We start from the raw sequence: 18,671 nt of genomic DNA, 5'->3' as shown, positions 1-18,671 counted from the left end.
TCTCTGTGATGCCAGCACCTAAGCACCCACACGTCCCATTCTCCTTCCTGATGTGGAACTTGGTGGAGGTCTGGACTCTGGTAGTTGGCTCTACTAACTGGTGGGATGCTTTGTGACCTCAGATGAGTCACTTCACCTCCTGTACCACAGCCTTCTCAGCAGGTATGATTCCATTCATTGGGAATTACAGCCCTCCCCTCACCCCCATCTTCCTCTTAGGATAGTTGTAAAATCTGTGAAATAATAGTAGGGAGGGAACTTTTGCAAAATAAAAACCCTCTTCAGGTTTTGCAGATAAAAGTCCTCTTCATTTAGGACCAAGACATCTCTGATGCTGTCTTACCTAGAAATGTACCAAATGCTAGAAATCTGGGTTCCTGTCCCTGTATGATCTTGGATGAGTCCCATTCCCTCTGTGAGACCCAGTTGCCCTGTCTGGAAGGGGCTGAGCTCTCCCAGCTATTCTGTTGCTATAATTTAAGACCATGTGGCAGAAACAGCAGAAGCAGCTTGGAAGCTTCCAGAAGCTTCCAGATGTGGTGCCCCAGCCCCAGGCCTCTCATCTGCTGCTTTACCACCAGTCCTGTGTCTGCTGTCAGATCTCCTTCTTTGTTTCTAATTTTGTTTATTTATGTTCTTTCTCTCCCCTTGTTTTCAGAGATTCGTCTCCTTTACTTTTTTTTTTTTTCTTCAAAGAATGAGCTTTGGGATTTGTGTATCAATTCTGGGTTTCTGTTTTCTCCTCTGCTGTAGGTGTGTTTCATGGTTGTCTTTGAATTTCAGTTGAATATTTTGCTAATTTATTTTTTCTCTCTTAACTTACTCCACTATTTAAAAATAATGGACATGGATTGGAAGGAACAAATATTTCCTCTGTTTTGATGTCACGTTTGAGCTTTTGTAGCTTACTCAAAGTCTGCCATTGTATTTTTAGTTTTCTTTCTAACATGTTTTTATTTAGGCATGTTTTATAGCCTCTAGTCTCAGCTTTTTGATTACATTTTTATTATTGATGTTAAACGACAGTGTTAGTGCTTTATAGCCAGAGAATATAGCCTGTGCACTGTCCTTCCTTCCTTCCTTCCTTCCTTCCTTCCTTCCTTCCTTCCTTCCTTCCTTCCTTCCTTCCTTTCTTCCTTCCTTCCTTCCTTCCTTTCTTTCTTTCTTTTTCTTTCTTTCCCTTTCTTTCTTTTTCTTTCTTTTCTCTCTCTCTCTTTTTTCTTCCTTTCTTCTTTTTCCTTCAATTTTTTTTTTTTAGTTTAGCTTAATGTACACGCAATGTTGCTAAATGTTCTTCCATGGACATTTCAATAAAAAGATTATATATCCTATTTGTAAGGTATATATTTCAATGTTTTATTTATTCCACCTTACTATAAGGTCCAGATCTCTTATGCTTTCATATTTTCTTTTTGTTGGCCTGATCTGTCCTAAATGTATAGTGCTTGTTACGGTTCTCCCAGTAAATTAAAAAAAAGTTTTTTGTTTCTAATGTTTTTGCCGTGTGTGTGTGTGTGTGTGTGTGTGTGTGTGTGTGTGTATGGTGCCGTTATTGGCCATATAACTCTTCAAGACTGTTTTCAAAAATGACTTATTAAATTGGTATAAACTCACATTTGTCACAGTTCATGCTTTTTGCCCATGCCTTTTCTATGTTGCTGGCATGCACTCATTCCTTCAGGGAATATATGTAGTGAGTACCTGTGTGATGAGGAGACCCTAGAGAGCTGAAAACAGACAAGAATCTTTGCTGATAAATGCTATAGAGAAAAGTGAGTGAGAAACAGGGACAGGGAATGCTGGAGGTGGTGGTGTTCTGATTTAATAGAGTGCTCAGGAAAGGACTCACTGAAAAGGTGAGGACCTGATGAGGGTGAAGGAGTGAACTGTGTGGAGCTCTAGGGAGAAATTATTCCAGACAGAGAATAACAAGTGCAAAGGCCCTGAGGCAGGAGTGTTCCTGGCAAGTCTGAGGAGCAGTAAAGTGGCCCGTGTGGCTGGAGCTGGATCAGTAAGGTGGGAAGTCACAAGGGATGAAGACTGGCAGGATGAGGATTAGTTGGCAGATCCAGTGTGGGCCTTGTAAGGACTTTGTCTTCTGCCTTGAGGAAGCTGCGAACCCAAGGAATGAGGAGATCTGTCCACTTTGGTTGCAGAGTGGTAGGCACCTCTTGCCTAGTCAATCTTTGCCCATTCTTCCATGTTTATTTAATCTTTCTAAGTCCTCTGGGCTTGTGTAGCAAGTGACATGTTGTTGGATTTAAAAACAAAAACAAACTCATTCTGAAAGTCTTTTCCTTTTTCCCATAGGGACATGTTTTAACATATATGGTCTTAATTGCCACATTTGTATCATGGTGTTTCTATTCCTAAAGTTTCTTTTCTTTGCTATTTAATCTTTCCCTCTCCTTCTGAACAGACAAATAATTATCTTAAATCCTTGTTACCTTAAAATCATGTCTTTAAGCTTTCTTTTGATATTACTAATAATGACATTTTATTCTTATCACACAAACACAAAAATAAGGCTTTGGAATCAGACATCCTGAGTTAGAATTTCTGTTCCACCACTTCCTAGCTGTGTGCCCTTGGGCAAGTTACTTTGTCTCTCTGTGCCTTCTTTCCTCATTTGGCTATAATAGTGGTAATTAAGTCATATATTAATTAGTATAAGTGAAGTACTCAGTGTCTGGTAAATACTAAGCACTCAGTGTCAGCTATTATTATTAATTGAATAATTATTGGAAAAATATAAATAAGCAAACAGAGAAGATTATTGGAATCTTTTTGCCCAGAGGTGATAGCTATTGACAATTTTAGAATTTAGAATTTTTTTTCTTCTCGGTTTGTGTGTGTATGTACGTGTCAGGAAAAAAAAATGAAAAAATTTTTAAATATTTAGTTTATTTTTTGTTTGGGAAGAGGTAGTTAGGTTTATTTATTTACTTACTTACTTATTTTGATGGAAGTACTGGGGATTGAACCCAGGATCTCATGCTTGCTAAGCATACAGTCTACCACTGAGCTATACCCTCCCCTTGCCCAAAATGAAGTCTTACTGTCCGTATTGCTTGGCAGCCTGCATTTTCCACCTAACAATGCATTTTGAACCCTCTTTCCTGTCACTTAGTAATCTTGACCAACCTCATGTTTAATAGCTTCGTATAGTCCCTTCTTACAGATCTGCATCAACTTACACATTCTTTTTATAAGATGTACAGTGCTTACCTATATAAATAATTCTATAATAAGCATACTTAGAGTGAAACATTTGTGCCTGGCTTTAATTTATTTCTTAATAAATTCCTAAGCCTGGAATCAATGACTTTGAGAACATATGCATTATTAAAGTGTTTGCCATAATGTTCTGGAACTTTTTTCAGTCAATTTACATTCTCACCAATACTGTGTGAGACTTTTCATTTCACCCATGCTTGTCAACATCTGGTATTAGAAATTTCAAAGATGATGCAAAGGTTGTACATATTTTGTTACTAATTATACCTATTTACACAATATACATCTATAATATGCATTAACACCCTTTTATTATTTTATACTGTACATATTATTTGCATACACCTGTTACTAATTATGTTGAACGTTTTTATTTGTATATTACCATTTTTTGTAATTATAATTGACTATGTCCCGTGTCTTGCCTATAATGTTCTTATTAGTTTAGAAAAACTTTTTATATAAGAAGGATAATGCTATGTCTTTGCTGAAATCTATGTTGCAATATTCCTCTCTTCTATGTTGTAGGTTAATTTTGGTAATACGCATTTTTCTTCATGGCATATAAAGCTTTCTGTTTGTCTCTAATTAATGCAATAAATATCAAACCAACTGCCAGAAAAAAATCCTCTAATTCACTAATTGTTTCCTCAATTATCCATCCTAGTATTCATTGTCTCCAGTGAATTTTAAAATTCCGTCATTTATTTTTCTTCTGAAAGTCTTTCCTAAGCTCAGATTGTTCCCCTTTCATAGATGCATCAGTCTCTTGAATATCACTGAAAATGTGTTAGGTATTTTCTAGAATTTTCTCTCTTTTGGCAACAGTTCTGTTTCATGGGTGGTACTTACTTGATTCCTCAGTGTTTCTCTTTATCTGAGTGAGTTTTTCATGGGTACACCCTTATAGAAGGGAGAACACAGAAATGTTGAGTGTCCCTGTTCTAATCTTTCATATCCAGATGAAGGGAGAAAGAAGCCTTTTGCATTTTTTGGAATTCTTCTTTGTCGGATCGAGGTCCTGGTCCTGTAGAAGTTTAGGAGAGGGCTACTGCTGGAGACAGCTGCATAACAGGCAGCCCTACTGCCCTGTGGTGGGGACCCCCCAGTTTGTTTTGTGCATCTTAAAGTTAGAAGAGGTTCCTGCTCCTCTTTTCAAATGGGCACAAATGTCCGTATTTGGAGGCCATCGTGATGGCATCCTGGCCACGGTGAACATGAGGTGGGACACTGTGCTCTGACCCATGCCCCAGGTGCTGACCTGTCCCATACATCCTGAATACGGATCAAGAATTGAATACACTCATCCAGTCCCTGGGGGTGTGATCCAGGTTGTTAGTGGGGTTCCTATTGAATGATTACAGCTGGTCAATTCCCATTGATGTGTATTTTCCAAAGTGCAGGACACCAAATGGCTTAGATAGTACATGGTTGGGGCATCAGCCGTATTGAATTGCACCCAAAGCTCTTCTTTGGTCAGTGCGCCGTCAGTTCTTCAGATTATGGCAAAGAGGAAGTCTAAGAGGGTGGATCCTTAATCCTCTTTAACCCTGCTGCTTGCTGATCTCTGATTTTAACCAGGAGGGCAGGCGCTAGTCTCAGAGCCTTTGGTAAGCAACGCTACCTACTTGGATTTGGGTAACTGATTTGCATATGCTTAATTTTTTACAGTTACACACTTTCTGCTGTAACAAGTGATGCTGGCTTTCATTACAAGGAGGAGATAGAAAGTGTCCTTTTAAAGTGAATTTCTTTTTTTTTAATAGACTTTACTCTTATAGAGCAGTTTCAGGTTCACAACAGAATTAAGCAGAAAACACAGAGAGTTCACACATAGCCCTCCCCATCCACACATATATACTCTCCTACCTTCAACATCCCTCTTTCCTTATTTAAAAACAGAAGAGTTTATGTTAATAGCATCCTGATTTCGGTGGGTATCTTTTTCCCGAACATGGCTCCATGTTCTCTTACTATTAGTTCAATTTGAGGAACTTCCTGGAAGTCACTGCTGTGTGGATAGCACCCTTCTTGATTTCCAGCAAAGATACAGATGTTCTCTGATTTTTGTATTTCTTTTGGTGATCTCAGTGGAAGTTTGGAAGACAAGCATTGAATATTAAATGTGGAGGCGTACAGGCTCAAATAGTCATCCCAGCTTTGAGTCACCTATCTCCCTATTTTTAGAAGCTGCTTAGGAAGATTTGTGAATGGAGAAAAAAAAATCTTGATGAAAATTGTGTATTTTGGTTAGGAAGCCTCTGAGAGTGAGGGATTTCGGGTTCTTTTTTTCCCCCTACTGACTTGAATGCCTTTGGAATATCCCTCTTCCTTTTTAATTTCTTTTTTGGCGGGAGGAGCTAATTAGGTTTATTTATTTTCAGGGGAGGTACTGGGGATTGAACCCAGGACCTTGTGCATGCTAAGCATGCCCTCTACCACTTGAGCTATAACCTCCCCACTAACACATTTTTAGAGTAGAGTTTGCTATAGACCTCCCTCCCTTATCTTAATTGACAAAATAGTATTAAGTGTAGTCATGGAATTTGCCTTTCCCTTGCCTCTCTTTAGGTTTAAGTTGCTGAGCCAGGAGGAAGGCGAGTACTTCAACGTACCTGTGCCCCCAGAAGGAGGGGAGGGCAATGAAGAACTGCGGCAGAAATTTGAGGTGAGATTGTCTGTCTTTGTGCACCAGAGTGAGAACCGGTTGAGACTGCCTTTATACTATTTTTCTTGTTTATGCTGTGGTTTCCACCCAAGGCCTTTCATGACCCTGTGCCTCTGCAGTGTTGTTCTATCTCCCAGAAAACTCCTATTTATCCTTCAAGACCCCAAGTAAATGTCCCCTGCCTTGTGAAGTCATTCTTGCCTCCCTGTCCTCATTCAGATTTAGATATTTCCTTGAAAGTCTTTATTCACAGCCTACCTGGCTTGGACTAGAAAGTTAGTAAATGCTGAATGAAAGCAGTGGACAGAGTGGTGATATATTTTGGAAGCTGAGTCACCTAGGCCTGCTGAGGGTGGAGTCTGGATTTGAATCTATGACTGTGCTGGTGACTCCATGAAATACTCATGGGTATTTCTTCCAAAGATGAAGAGCCCTTGACTCTGACCTTGGGCCATCGTGCTGTCTCTGCTTCTACTCCAGATAAGCCCTCCTGTGGGACTAAATAAACCCCATTTTCCAGCATATGAGAGTAGCAGGTTTGTAAGACACATCCCAGTTTTATAAAGAAAATGTTTTGGGGAAAATGGTTTTGAGTTCTTTCATTATATGTGTATTGAGTGATTTTAAAGTGGTTTCATAAAGGAAAACACATTATTTTGTTCACGCAAACAATATACTGAGTCTGATGGGAAATCATGAATTCTAGATAAGCAATGATGGCCTTCTAACTCTGAAAAAATGTATAAAATAGCTAAAACAAATAAGGTTATTGTCATCATTATTCATCAGGTAATCACACAAGCAAATGAAGACAAAATACAACTAGGTAAAGTTCGGTGAAAGAGAGGTCCATGGTACTTTGAGAGAGGTCTAAGAGGGAAATATAACCTTGTCTGAGTCATTGAGGAAACAACAATGGAAGTTAACCAAGTAAAGAGGGTAAAAGAGCATTCCATTCAGAGAAGACAGCATGTTCAAAGGCCCTGTGGTAGGGGTGTCATAAAGCAGCTATGTGAAGCTGAAAGAAGGCCAGAAGTGTAGGTAGAGCTCAGAGAGCACAGGGTGAGTTCACAGTAAGGCTGGGAAGTTGGTGGGGGTCAGAGTAAAAGGACCGTGCTGGCCTTGGCAGGGGTTTTGGCGTTCTTTCGAAGAGCCACGTCAGTGTGCCCCTCAACTTGACAGAAATCATACTTGAGTGCTGACCCTTGTCTTGAGCCTGGGCCCTCCACAAAACCTGGACTCTGATGATGTTTCTGACTCGGTGGGACTTCCCTTCCTGAAACAAGTGGAATAAACAGATTGGCCTTGGGCTTATCAGTCATTCTCCAGTGAACCTGACTCCTGAGGCTTATCCTCACAAAGCCATTCTAGCCCCCGTGAGTTGATGAGAGGACCTTCTCTCCCAGTAGAGTCTAGAACTGGACACTGTTTGGTAAAAAGTAGGATAGGAGGGCAGGCCTTGCCAATAACACTCCATCTCCTTTCCTCAACTTTCTGATGGAGTGGTGTCCGTTTGCTGCTGAGTTAAAAATGCACGATTGTGGGTGAAAAAAACCTGGCCAGTGTTTTCTTGTATAAAATGAAGTCTCAGTTTTGCAGAATGATTTCTTCTGTCTTAGGGCAGCCAGGGTGACATTTCAGAACACCCAGGAAAACATTTCCTACACGAACAGAGCATTTGTCTGGGCCAGTTATTGGCTTGAAGGAAAGGACTGTTTTATCGGCAGGCAACAAAATGTGTCCCTTTATTTCCCGCAAGAGCCTGCAAACGCTTGTTTATGCCTGAATGGTAATCGCTCCCTACCGTAGTTTGTTGATTAAAAAAATGTTTCCAAGAGACCGAAAATTGTTCTCAGACACATAGAGGAATTTCAGTTGACCTTGAACGTGAGAAATGTAATCCCTGTGCAATAACCAATTAGCACCCAGAATGACTCAGAAATTACTTTCAAGCCTCTTATCCGGAGAAATTCTGAGTGACGGTGAAGTCGAGCTGCTGGAATTGGGGTAATAGAATTTCATGGTAGGGTGAGCTTGGTGAAGCTACCACACGTGGTACATTTCAGAATGTTGGCAGTGGCTCTGTTTGGGGGCTTTTGTCTGACCGTGGCCTTGCCGATGGGCCAGGGAAGGGAAGACTCCATTTTGGATGGTTCAGAATGGGTTTTCTGGCAATATTAGAATTTTTAAATTTAATAAAATGCCAACTATGTGCCATTTTTTGTTTTAAGTGCTTTAGAAATATTAACTCATTGAATTCAGTCCTCACAACCACCCTGACTGGTAGGTACCCTTATCATCCGCCTTTCTCTTTTACAGAGGAGGAAACTGAGGCTCAGAGAGGTTAAGCAACTTTCTAACATCCCACAGCTAGTCATTGTCTTGCTTTGAGTTTCCCCATAAACAGACTATAAGGATTCAAGTGCAGGGATCGCAGGAAGCATCTTAGAGTAGTGGGGAAGTGATGCTGGGAAAGGAAGGAAGCTGGGAAAATGTGTATTATCAGGCAGGTTACCACTGGGGGCAGCTGGGGTTTAATTCTGCTTTAGGTGGTGTTTAATGCATGCCACAGGGTTTGCAGTCAGAGGGGCGGGAAGCTGACATCTTGTCCACCAGCCTTCCTTCCATCACTGGCTGAGGGCTGCTTCCAGGGGAATCGAGCTGCCAGCACCTTCAGCTTGCCCTGCTGGTGGGCAGTGCTTGCTCATGCAACCAGGAAAGGAGACTGCAGGCAGAGTCACATGTGGAAGCGGTAAGCAGCCCCAGGTGTAGAGAGGAGGGGGCCAGGGGTCTTGGCAGGATACCTGGGGCCACATCTGTGCAGCACAGCCTGTTTCCTTTGGGTAGTTCGAGAGCCAGCCTGCCTGGATTGGAATCCCAGCGCTGTCCCTACCTTGCTGGGTGCTGAAGGCAACTTACTTTCTCTGAGTTTTGATTCCCCATCTGTAAAGTGAAGGTATGGTGGCGCTTCTGACCTCCTACGGTTGTGTGAGGCACAAATGAGATAATGCATTTAAAACAGTGTGTGGCACGTCCTATCATTCAGCTGTCAGGTTGTTGTTATCATTATCAGCATCCTCCCTGACTCTCGGAATAAATAAAGCTCAGGACCTGCTCCTTCTGGGATTTTGGAAGGGCTGCTTGGGGGTTCAGGAGCATCTGTGGGGACTCCTCACCAATGGGGGGGGTCTCTGCCACTGCTGCTGGGTATTGGAAGCTCCTGGTAGGGATGGGGGTGACAGAGAAGTCCAGTCTAAGCCAGCACAGGCATTAATCATCTGAAATGGAGCCCTGGAGCCTGGCTGCCGAGGTGCCTTCACTCTCCCCGAGCACCATCTGGAAAGAGGCAAGACTCTTTGCTCAGATGCGCGGCTCTCTTTGCTTTTCTCTTTGAGCGCCGAGTCCTCAGGCTCTAAATTGCAGACATGAAAAGGCCACCACTAGTGTACTTCTGTTTCTGAAGGCATATCCCACCCAGTGAGATAGAGGATCCTTTTAACGTGGGATTCAGTTTAAACATGTCTTTGATGGAAGACCTAATCAGCATGAGACTGTGGGGCAGTCATGGGACATTCAGAGAGACACAGGACAGGGCTTTTGTCTTCCAAGGGCTCTATGTGAACGAGTGACAAACCCAAATGTCTTTAGGAGCTGGATAGATAACAAGAAGGGGGAAAAGCCTGGTGTGAGAGAGCAAGGTGTGGTGGTGATGAGGGCAGACTGGAGATGTCCCTGTGAAGGCACCGTGCCTTATGGGTGGGGCCCAGTGTTACCAGATCTTCTTTAAAAGAAGCTGGGATTTGGGTTTTTATAGGACATCTCTTAATTTTTAACAGATGTCAACTAATTTAAATATTAGTGCAGACCAGGCTGATAAGGTTATTAGGCTTCTAATCTAACGTCTAAAAGCTGAGATAACATTCTGTCTTGGTCTGTTCAGGCTCTTATAATAAAAATACCGTAGACGAGGTAGTTTACCATTTACTTCTCGCAGTTCTGGAGGTTGGAACGTCTAAGAGCAAGATGCCAGCACAATCATTCTGCTTCCTGATTCATAGACAGCCGCCTTCTCACTGTGTCCTCACATGGCGGAAGGCGCTGGGGGCCCTCTGGGGTCTCTTTTGTAAGGCACTATTCCCGTCCGTGAGGGCTCCGCCCTCATGACCTAATCCCCAAGACCCTACCTCCTAATACCATCACCCTTGAAGATTAGGACGTCAGTTCGTGGACTTTGCGGAGACACAGACATTTTAGGTCTACAGCACGCACCTGTAAGAAAACTCACCCAAGCAAATTGAGATGGAATGTGGAAAGAGGGCCTTTGGACCTGGATTCAGAGGGGAGAAGGTGGCTTGCAGGACTGTGGAATGAGGCTGTTGGCCACTTGCTGCTCCTTGAAGAACAGGAAGAAAATTTTCCTCTAAGCTGTCAAATGAGAAATTTGGGAATTGTGAGTGCCTCACTCAGGCTCTGCCAGCAGCGGGTGCTGGAACTGACAGGTGGATGGATGCGAACCTCAGGGCTGGAATGGGGACTGGAAACCAGGGACAATCAGGATGGGGAGCTTCACAGGTTGGAGACTGGGTTGTGTGAATCCAGTGGGTCCTGAGTCAGGATTCAAAGAAGGTGGAAGACAATAATTAAGCAAGGGGATGGTAGGGGGTGAGGGAGGGTGGGAATGTGTTTGGATCAGCACAGCCTGGGAATAACTGATGGCTGGAGGGTGAGGATTTGGGGTGGTGGGGGGACACGGCCCCCCAAAATCAATACAATATCTCTTCTAGGCTCTTTCCTTGTTTGCAGTCTCCCTGATGACCTGGTTTTAGCTACTCTCTCTAGGTCTTAACCCCAAATCTGTCTCCAGTTCTTACGTCAATTTGTAACCCCAAACCCACATATACAACTGCTTACTGGGTATTAACTTCCCCTTGGTTGTCCCAGAGCCGCTCAAGTCTCAATGCATCTTACTACAAGGTAACTGGACCTAGAATGCTCACAGCAGCCTTGTTAGTGGCCAAAAAGTGGAGACAACACAAATGTCCGTAAACAGGAGAATGGATAAATGTGAACAGTGAATGCTACTGAGCAGGACAAAGGAATGAACCACTGATCCATGCAACACCATGGGTGAATTTCAAGACCATTATGATGTGTGAAAGAAGCCAGATGTAAAAGACTACATACTCTGTAAAGGAAAACTTGACACCCTCACAATGCTTCTGACACCAAACGTGTAGATTTTCCACAGCAAGAAATTCTCCAGTTCTCTGTGCCACCATCTTGGTGTCCTTCAGTTATGACATTAGCTACCCGGAGTTAGTGCAGACCCCATAGGTTAAGGGCTGAGTCCTGTAAGACAGCCATCCCCCTACTCCAGACTCCAATCACAAATATTCCGGCCTCCTGTCTCTCCTGATTTCACAGCATTTGTTGCCATTCTGAGTCATCCTTCTGGAGCTCACAACAGCAGGCCCCTCCCCCATTGCACTGAGGACAAACCTGGGCCTCATCCATCCATTTATCCAACAAAACATTTAGCTGGCAGCTATGCTAGTTGTCAGGGAAATTGCGGAGAATGAGACATATTCCCTGCCTCGGCAGGTTTCCAGTCTGTTGGGGAAAATGAGTGAACAGACAATTATCATCCAGTATAAATGGGAAGTAAGATGGAGGAAGGGAGCAAATAGGGACACCTAATCCAGAGACAATCAAGGAAGGCTTCCCTGAAGAAGTGAAAATGTGGAGCAGAGGGTAACTAGATTGGTGAAAGGAAGAGAATAGCCATCTCCACAGCAGTGACAGTAGGTGCAAAGGCCCTGAGGTGTGAGGGGGCTCAAGGATGTGAAAGGAGCATGAACCTGGGTTCCAGGGAAGAAGGACCCAAGAAGTGATGCGGTCAGGTAGAGCTTGATCATACTGGGCCGTCGAGGCCAGTGAAAGCACCCAGGTCTTTATCCTTAAAATGGAAGCATTTTAAGCAGGGAGTGACTTGGTTGAGTATTAAGAAGTGGAAGGTCACTCTGGCTGCATGTAAAGCCCATTGTGGAGAGAACCAGGGTGGGTTGTCCAAGTGAGAGGTGATGACAGGTGGTGCTGGTGAAGGTGGAAAGAAGAAGAAGGAATTCTAGAGACGGGTTGGAGGAAATAGTGACTGGTCCTGGAGGTGGGTGAGACCTGAGGGATAAAAGAGAAATGGGGGTGCCAAGGGTGGCCTCCACATTTTGCGTCTACACCCTGGATGTTGGGCCATGCTTTTCACTGAGCCGGTGGCGTGAGCTGCAGGAACCATGGCTTGCAACCTGTCTGTGAATTTGAGCAAATTCTAATGATGTTTTCTGTGTGCTTCCCCCTCCAGAGGGCCAAGATTGGGCAGGGGACCAAGGCTCCCGAAGAAAAGACGACCAACACCGTATCCAAATTTGACAACAACGGGAACAGGGACCGGATGAAACTGACCGATTTTAACTTCCTGATGGTGCTGGGGAAAGGCAGCTTTGGCAAGGTACAGTGTGGCTGGGGGGTGGCGCCTGCTCCAGAAGGAACAGCTCGCCAGGCAGGCACATTTGCTGTTCAGATGGGGCTTCCATTCCAGTGAGGGAGAGAGCGCAAAGTAAATAGAACCACCTGACAGTTGGTAATGAATACTGTGAAGGAAATGAATGGCATGCTGTGACACAGAGAGATCAAGGAGGGACCCACTCAGACTGTCTGAGGAAGTGGCATATCAACCGAGATCTGAAGGATGAGAATGAACCAGCCATACAGTCAAAGAGCTAAGAGAGACTGTTCCCAGCAGAGAGAACAGCAAGTGCAAAGGTCCTGGGGTGGGGGAAGGGCTTGGCCATTCTAGGCACCATCAGGAGGTGTTGGACTCAAGTGTCACGTGTGGAGGGGAGTTTGTTGGATGTGAGGTTGCAGAGGTAGGCAGGGCCCGATCAGGCAAAGTCTTCTGAGCTGGGCTGAGGAGTTTGGATTTTATTCACAGTGCAGTGGGGAGCCACTGAAAGTCTTAAGCAGAGAAGTGACATGATCAGATTTGATTTTGGAGAAGATCACTCTTGCAGCAGAGGATGGAAATGGTTCTTTTCGAACAGCAGCACAGCTGAAGGACGACCCTGGGACTCGTAGAGTGATTCTGGATGCTTTTATAGATAGCGGGAGATGCTGTTTTACTGATGTTGAGCTCGGGTTCTAAGTATTCCTGACTTGTTTAGTGTTGTTTTGAGTCTTTTAATCCCTGTGTGTGCCACAGATAGGTCTCGTATAAATCGCCTATCACGAGCTCAGGTGTGCGTAAAATATCCATTTCTTCCACATCTCTGTGGCTTAAGTCAAAAATCTGGGCGTTATCCGTGACTTCGCAGCCTCCCCTGACCCCAGCCATGTATTACCATCCATCGGTGAGTCCAGACAGGTCCTCCATCAAAGCGTATCATGAATTTACTGCGTTCTCTCCATCTTCACTAATGCAGCCCACATCTAAACCAATACAATAGTGGCTGGACCACTGCAGAGGTTCCTAACTGGTTTCCCTGCTTCCGCTCTTCTGACCTATAATTCGTATACTTCCCTCGAGCAGCCATCGTTATTTTTAAAAACTTGCATTAGGTCAAGTCACTCTGCTGCTTAAAACCCTCCAGTGACTTCACAGGTTGAATAAGTTCTGTGCTGTGTCCTCGGCTTACATCACTCTTTATATTCTGGTCCTTGTTCTCTTCCTTCCTTTTCTTTCTCCCCATCACCCACTGTGCTCCGGCCACATGGAGGTTCTTGTTTTTTGTTTTTTTTTTTTGTTTTTTGAAATATACAAAGATCCTTCCTCTCTTAGAGCTTTTGTGGTGCTGTTCCCTTTATTCTTTGCAGGACTGGCTCCTTCTTGTAATTCCCATCTCTCCTTAGATGTCACCTCTTTTGAGAAGTCTTCCCTGACCACCACTCAAAGAGCCATTCATTCATTCTGTTATATTTCACTCTCTTCATCAGCACCCGTCACCAGATGGTACTTTTCTTGCTTGTCTATTGGTTTGTCTCTCTTCTCCTTCTAAGACCTGAGCTCCACGAGAGCAGGTGGCCTTCTCTGCCACGCTCGCCAGTGTACCTGCAGTGCCTGTGGACTGAATGCACTCAGGGCTTAGAATTGAATGCATGGATTTTTCTCTCTGGACCATAAGGTCCGTCCATCTGCTGCGACGGAATAAGGAACCTGAGGTGGTGGCCTTGGCATGGGGTGTGTACAGAGAGCAGGAACACGAAATAAGGTTGCTGAGAAGCCCCGGGGTCCGTAAGGTTAGAGAACAAGCAGTTGGGGATAGAAGAGGTCCACAGCACGGTGCGTTTTTTGTCAGCAGCTCTGAGCGGCCTGGGGGGTAGAGATGGAGAAGAAGATGGTGAATTTGAAGTAAGGGGCGGGGAGTAGCAGGATCAGTGCTCAGACGATCACAGTGAGAAGGGGGCTAAGGATTCTGGGAAGACGGATGCCCATTGCACATCCAGTGGCGCTTGTTCTGTCTAACAGGTGCTCAGTGAAAGTGCACTGAACAGATGCATGAAAACTGAACCCAGACTGGGTCGGAAGGAAGTCAGAGCAGGAAGAGGGTTATAACCTGGGTGGGAAAGGAGGAGTCTAGAGGCCTAGGGATGAAAAACAAGGGGGTAGAGTTAAGAGATTTAAAATGCTGGTAAGACTAGCGACGTTTGGATTTCTAACATGAGGTGGTTTCCATGATGACAAGGAAGAAAGAGGCTTAAATGAAGAAGAGATTCTAATAAGCTGAGGCTGTCAGGGAGTTTTAAAAAAATTAAGTTATGTTTTTAATAAGCAGTGTGTTCACATAGTTCATAATTAAAATTGTATTAAAAGGATAAACACTGAGAAGTCTTGCTTGCTCCCTCCCAGGTTCACATCTTTCTGCGCCCCCCTCGCTGCTACGGTTCTCTGTATCTAAACGGTTTTGTTAATTGAATTTGCATCTTTCCGGTTTCTCTCTGCTGGTTTAACATATAAATATACATTTTTATTCTTGTTGCCTCAAAAGTGAGCAGACTCCACACGTAGCTTGTCCCTTTCCTGATCGCTCAACCGTACAAATTGGAGAGTTTGGGATTAAGGAATGGACATTCCAGAGGGTTTCTGGAAAGGATTGGGGCTGGGGGTGGGTAGAGAAGTGGGAGAGTGGGTCTTTGGGGAACAGCGAGGGAATGAGAGAGAATAGATGATGTGTTTCCATGGAAACCGTTATAATAATTGAGAGTTCTGTGCCAGACTGTGGATGTGGCATCAAATAAATCACAGATGAAAACAAGAGTCTGTCGTGTAAGCAAACTAGAATAACGAAAACCTCTACAAGCCTTTAAAACTTAAGAGTAATCCTTCGCAACTCTCATTCTGCCAGCCACGGTTTCAAATTAATGTGGTTTTACATCTGAATGCCTACTTTTTACCATTTTTGCAATTTTGTGAGGTATATATTATCCACTGCCCTAAACGGAAGAATGTGGCGGCAGTAATTGCTCCTCCTTCCGCAGATGAAACAGGTGGACCTGTGGGGTGATCTGTTCACACCGCCCCTCCCCCAGGCCCCATCTATCAGATCTGGCCCAGGAAAACGTGCTCTTAAGCACTGCAATAATTTGTGGAGTGACCAGGGAGTGACACAAGTGTTTGAATAAGACCTGTGAATATGAAACAAGGGACAAAGCAAGTGTTAAGGCTGTTGGGTTCCAAACAAGTAAACCATGTTTCAGAAACTTTAAAAAGAAGTGTGGAGCGTTTGCTGTCCTGAACATGTGAGGGTGTTTACCGGAAGGATTCTCTCAGCAGGGCAGGGCCTTGTGACATGTCTGGCTTACTTGGAGATAGATGTCCCCTTGCACTTTTGTTCCAGAGCACTTGTTCCAGAGCATGTATTATCCATTGGTTATTTCATTTTATTTTTATAGCTTTATCCTTCACTCTCTATTTTTTATGATTTCTTGAACCTTTGACTTCAGCTTTGCCAACCTTTATGGTTTACACTTTTCAAGAATTTAACCCCTGTGGTTGTCAAATGATTTTTGCATTAACATTGTGCTCCAAATATATAAATTGGGCAGGTGTGTGCTGTCCAGACTGATTGTACAAGTGGAGCTCATAAAATACACTCAGCAAGTCCCTGCTAAAATCTATACACAGTATGTATGTATATGTATGGCTGAAGCATTATGCTGTATGCCAGAAATTGACACAATGTTGTAAACTGACGGTAGTTCAATAAAAAAATAAATTAAATAAAAGCTAGGTAGTTACCAAAAAAAAGTATATATACAACACAAATGCAACGTTTTCCATTATAAACTTGATTCCCCTGATTCCAAAGTGCTGCTGTAATAAATATTCATTAAGTATTTAATTAATGCTAATATTGCTTGCCTTCTGAGACTTCAGATGAGCTTGTGGTAACAATTTGTATGAGCCAAGTCTTTTTAGAAAGTTATACTGGGAAGTCTGAAGGGGGACTTTTTTTATTATTATTATTTTCTTACACTCCTGGACTCTTGCCTATGGAGGATACTGAGGTTAACAGGAGGATTCAGGTGTGTGGAGGGCAGGTGCATGCTGTGGTGGACACAGAGCTAACATAAGGAAGCTCAAATCCAGCAGCTCAAAAGCTGTATCTTGGAAAATGATTGGTAATAGGAAAAAAAAAAAAAAAGGAAATTGCCAAAATGTTCATCAACAGTGTGATAGTTAAATATATAATGGTGTGTCCATGATACCTTCAAAAGAATGAGGTCTTTCTATCTCATAGCTCTATCTGTCTGAATGTCTGTCTATCATTGTGGAAAGATGTCCATGGCATAGTATCAAGTAAAAGTAGAAGTAAATTACAGAACACTATGATTAGTCATATAAAATAAACTGTACATAGAATAATTCTATTTATGTAGTGGACTCATAGTCCCTACTCTCATTGAATTTCCCTCCAACATTTTGTTATGAAAAACATTTAATAATACAGAAAAGTTGAAAGAATTATGCAATGACCACCCATTGTACCCAGTACTTAGATTCTACAGTAACATTTGGCTGTGTATGCTTGATCACATCTCTCTGTCTGCTTGTCTCTATGTCAACCTGTTTTTTGGGGAGGAGGGAGTAATTAGGTTTACATATTTATTATTTTTTTAATGAAGGTACTGGGAGTTGAGCCCAGGACCTATGCATGCTAAGTACACACTCTACCATTGAGCTATATATACCCTCTCCCCCAAATGAAGATACAGACATCGGTACACTTTACCCCTCAACTCTTCAGCATGCATATCATTTAACCAAAATTCAATATGTGTTTTTGATCATTTTAAGGTAAAATTTACATACAACAAAACACACAAATCAGTGTATCATTCTATGAATTTTAAAAAATGCATACTTAAAAACCCAGTGAGAGTATAAACATTGATCAAAAAAAAAAATCACACTAACAGATGCAAAGTAAAACTGTGATGTTTGCTTCATGCTGTGAGAGCCTGCGGAAGTGGGGTGGGTCCTAGCTGAAGTCAGGGAAGGCTTCCATGAGAAAGCGGCTCTTGGGCTTTATCTAAAGGGTGAGTTAAATTAACTGTGCAAAGATGGGAGGGAGTAAATGGAAATCTCAGAATGTCTCCTCTTCCTGACCCCACCCCCAGTCAGGGCTGGTTGATCTGTGTGGCAGCCAAACATTTAAGCTCCTTTATTCATTGGGGTGGATTCAACTGCCGGAATAAATAGACCCCTAAATCTATACCAGCTCAGACACAATAGGAGTTTAATTTTCATTCATGTAACAGTCCAAGATGGGTGTTCCTGGCCTCTCCCACTCTCTCCATATGGTGATTAAGGGACCTGGTTCCTCTGTCTTGCATGGCTCCATCAATCCCTACAGCCTTGTTTTTGTCTATATTCAGAGTGCCGAGGGAGAAGGAGAGTACAGAGGAGGCACAAGCTTCTTCTGAAAAGTCTTGGCTTGGGAGTGGCACCCATCACTTCTGCCTGCACTCTATTTGAGAGTGTTGTCATGTGGCCATGCCTCAGTGCAAGGGACGCTGGGAGAGCAGTTTTGGTGGAAAGCTGCACTCCCTACTTTTCTTAGCTCTGGTTGGAATTTTTCTCGGTGACATGAAAGACTTTCTGACTTTTCCCTTTAAAGCTCCCAACTTCTCATGCCCCATGGACAAAAGACTTCAAGCTTCTCTTCTTGGTGACATTTCCTTGTGTTCAAATCATGGAACATGCCAGGTGTTAGTGCTGCTTTTCCTGAAGCATAACATAAGCCAGGAATAAATCAAGTAGGAAGAAGTCAGCAGCTTATGAAATTGAAAGAAAAAGTAGAAAGTCCTTAGAAACTGAGCGCAGGTATTGCATTTGTCTTTTCAAAAAGTCACATCCCCGTCTGTTGCTCTATGTGCATCTAAGACGTTCAAAATAAAAGGCCAAGAGGTGAGGGACAAAACCATTAAGCCTCCTCTTCTGGTGTTTGATTGTCCTGCAGTAATGTCCAAGAGGTTGGTGATATTAAGTGCCTGAATGTCAGAAAGGAGGCCATTGAGGGTTCGCCAGGGAACCCTCCCACTATGCACCTGTGTGCCGCTCTCCAAGGTGCTGACGCCAACTCCCTTAGCTCAAGATTCAGACTGTGCAACAGGGCTGAGTATAGCCTTGGCCAAGCTTCTCAAATATTAGCTATTCATGGACCTGTTTTTTTTTTTTTTTTTTTTACCATGTACATATTTACTTTATGCTATCTTA

At 43.2% G+C, this 18,671-nt stretch overlaps 1 protein-coding gene across 2 annotated transcripts in view; it reads left to right on the top strand.

Moving 5' to 3' along the window:
* PRKCB (protein kinase C beta) overlaps window positions 1-18,671 on the top strand; it is a 297,660-nt gene that overhangs the window by 208,254 nt on the left and 70,735 nt on the right. For both annotated transcript variants that reach the window (XM_074346195.1, XM_074346196.1), the window contains exons 8-9: window positions 5,809-5,905; window positions 12,261-12,407. In XM_074346195.1, the coding sequence (XP_074202296.1) occupies window positions 5,809-5,905; window positions 12,261-12,407 (244 nt within the window). The remainder of the gene's footprint in view (window positions 1-5,808; window positions 5,906-12,260; window positions 12,408-18,671) is intronic.

This window comes from Camelus bactrianus, chromosome 18 (assembly GCF_048773025.1).
Source record: "Camelus bactrianus isolate YW-2024 breed Bactrian camel chromosome 18, ASM4877302v1, whole genome shotgun sequence".
Classification (NCBI taxonomy): domain Eukaryota; kingdom Metazoa; phylum Chordata; class Mammalia; order Artiodactyla; family Camelidae; genus Camelus; species Camelus bactrianus.
The sequence above is the reverse complement of the archived record's forward strand: the minus strand, read 5'-3'. Positions and strand labels throughout refer to the sequence as shown.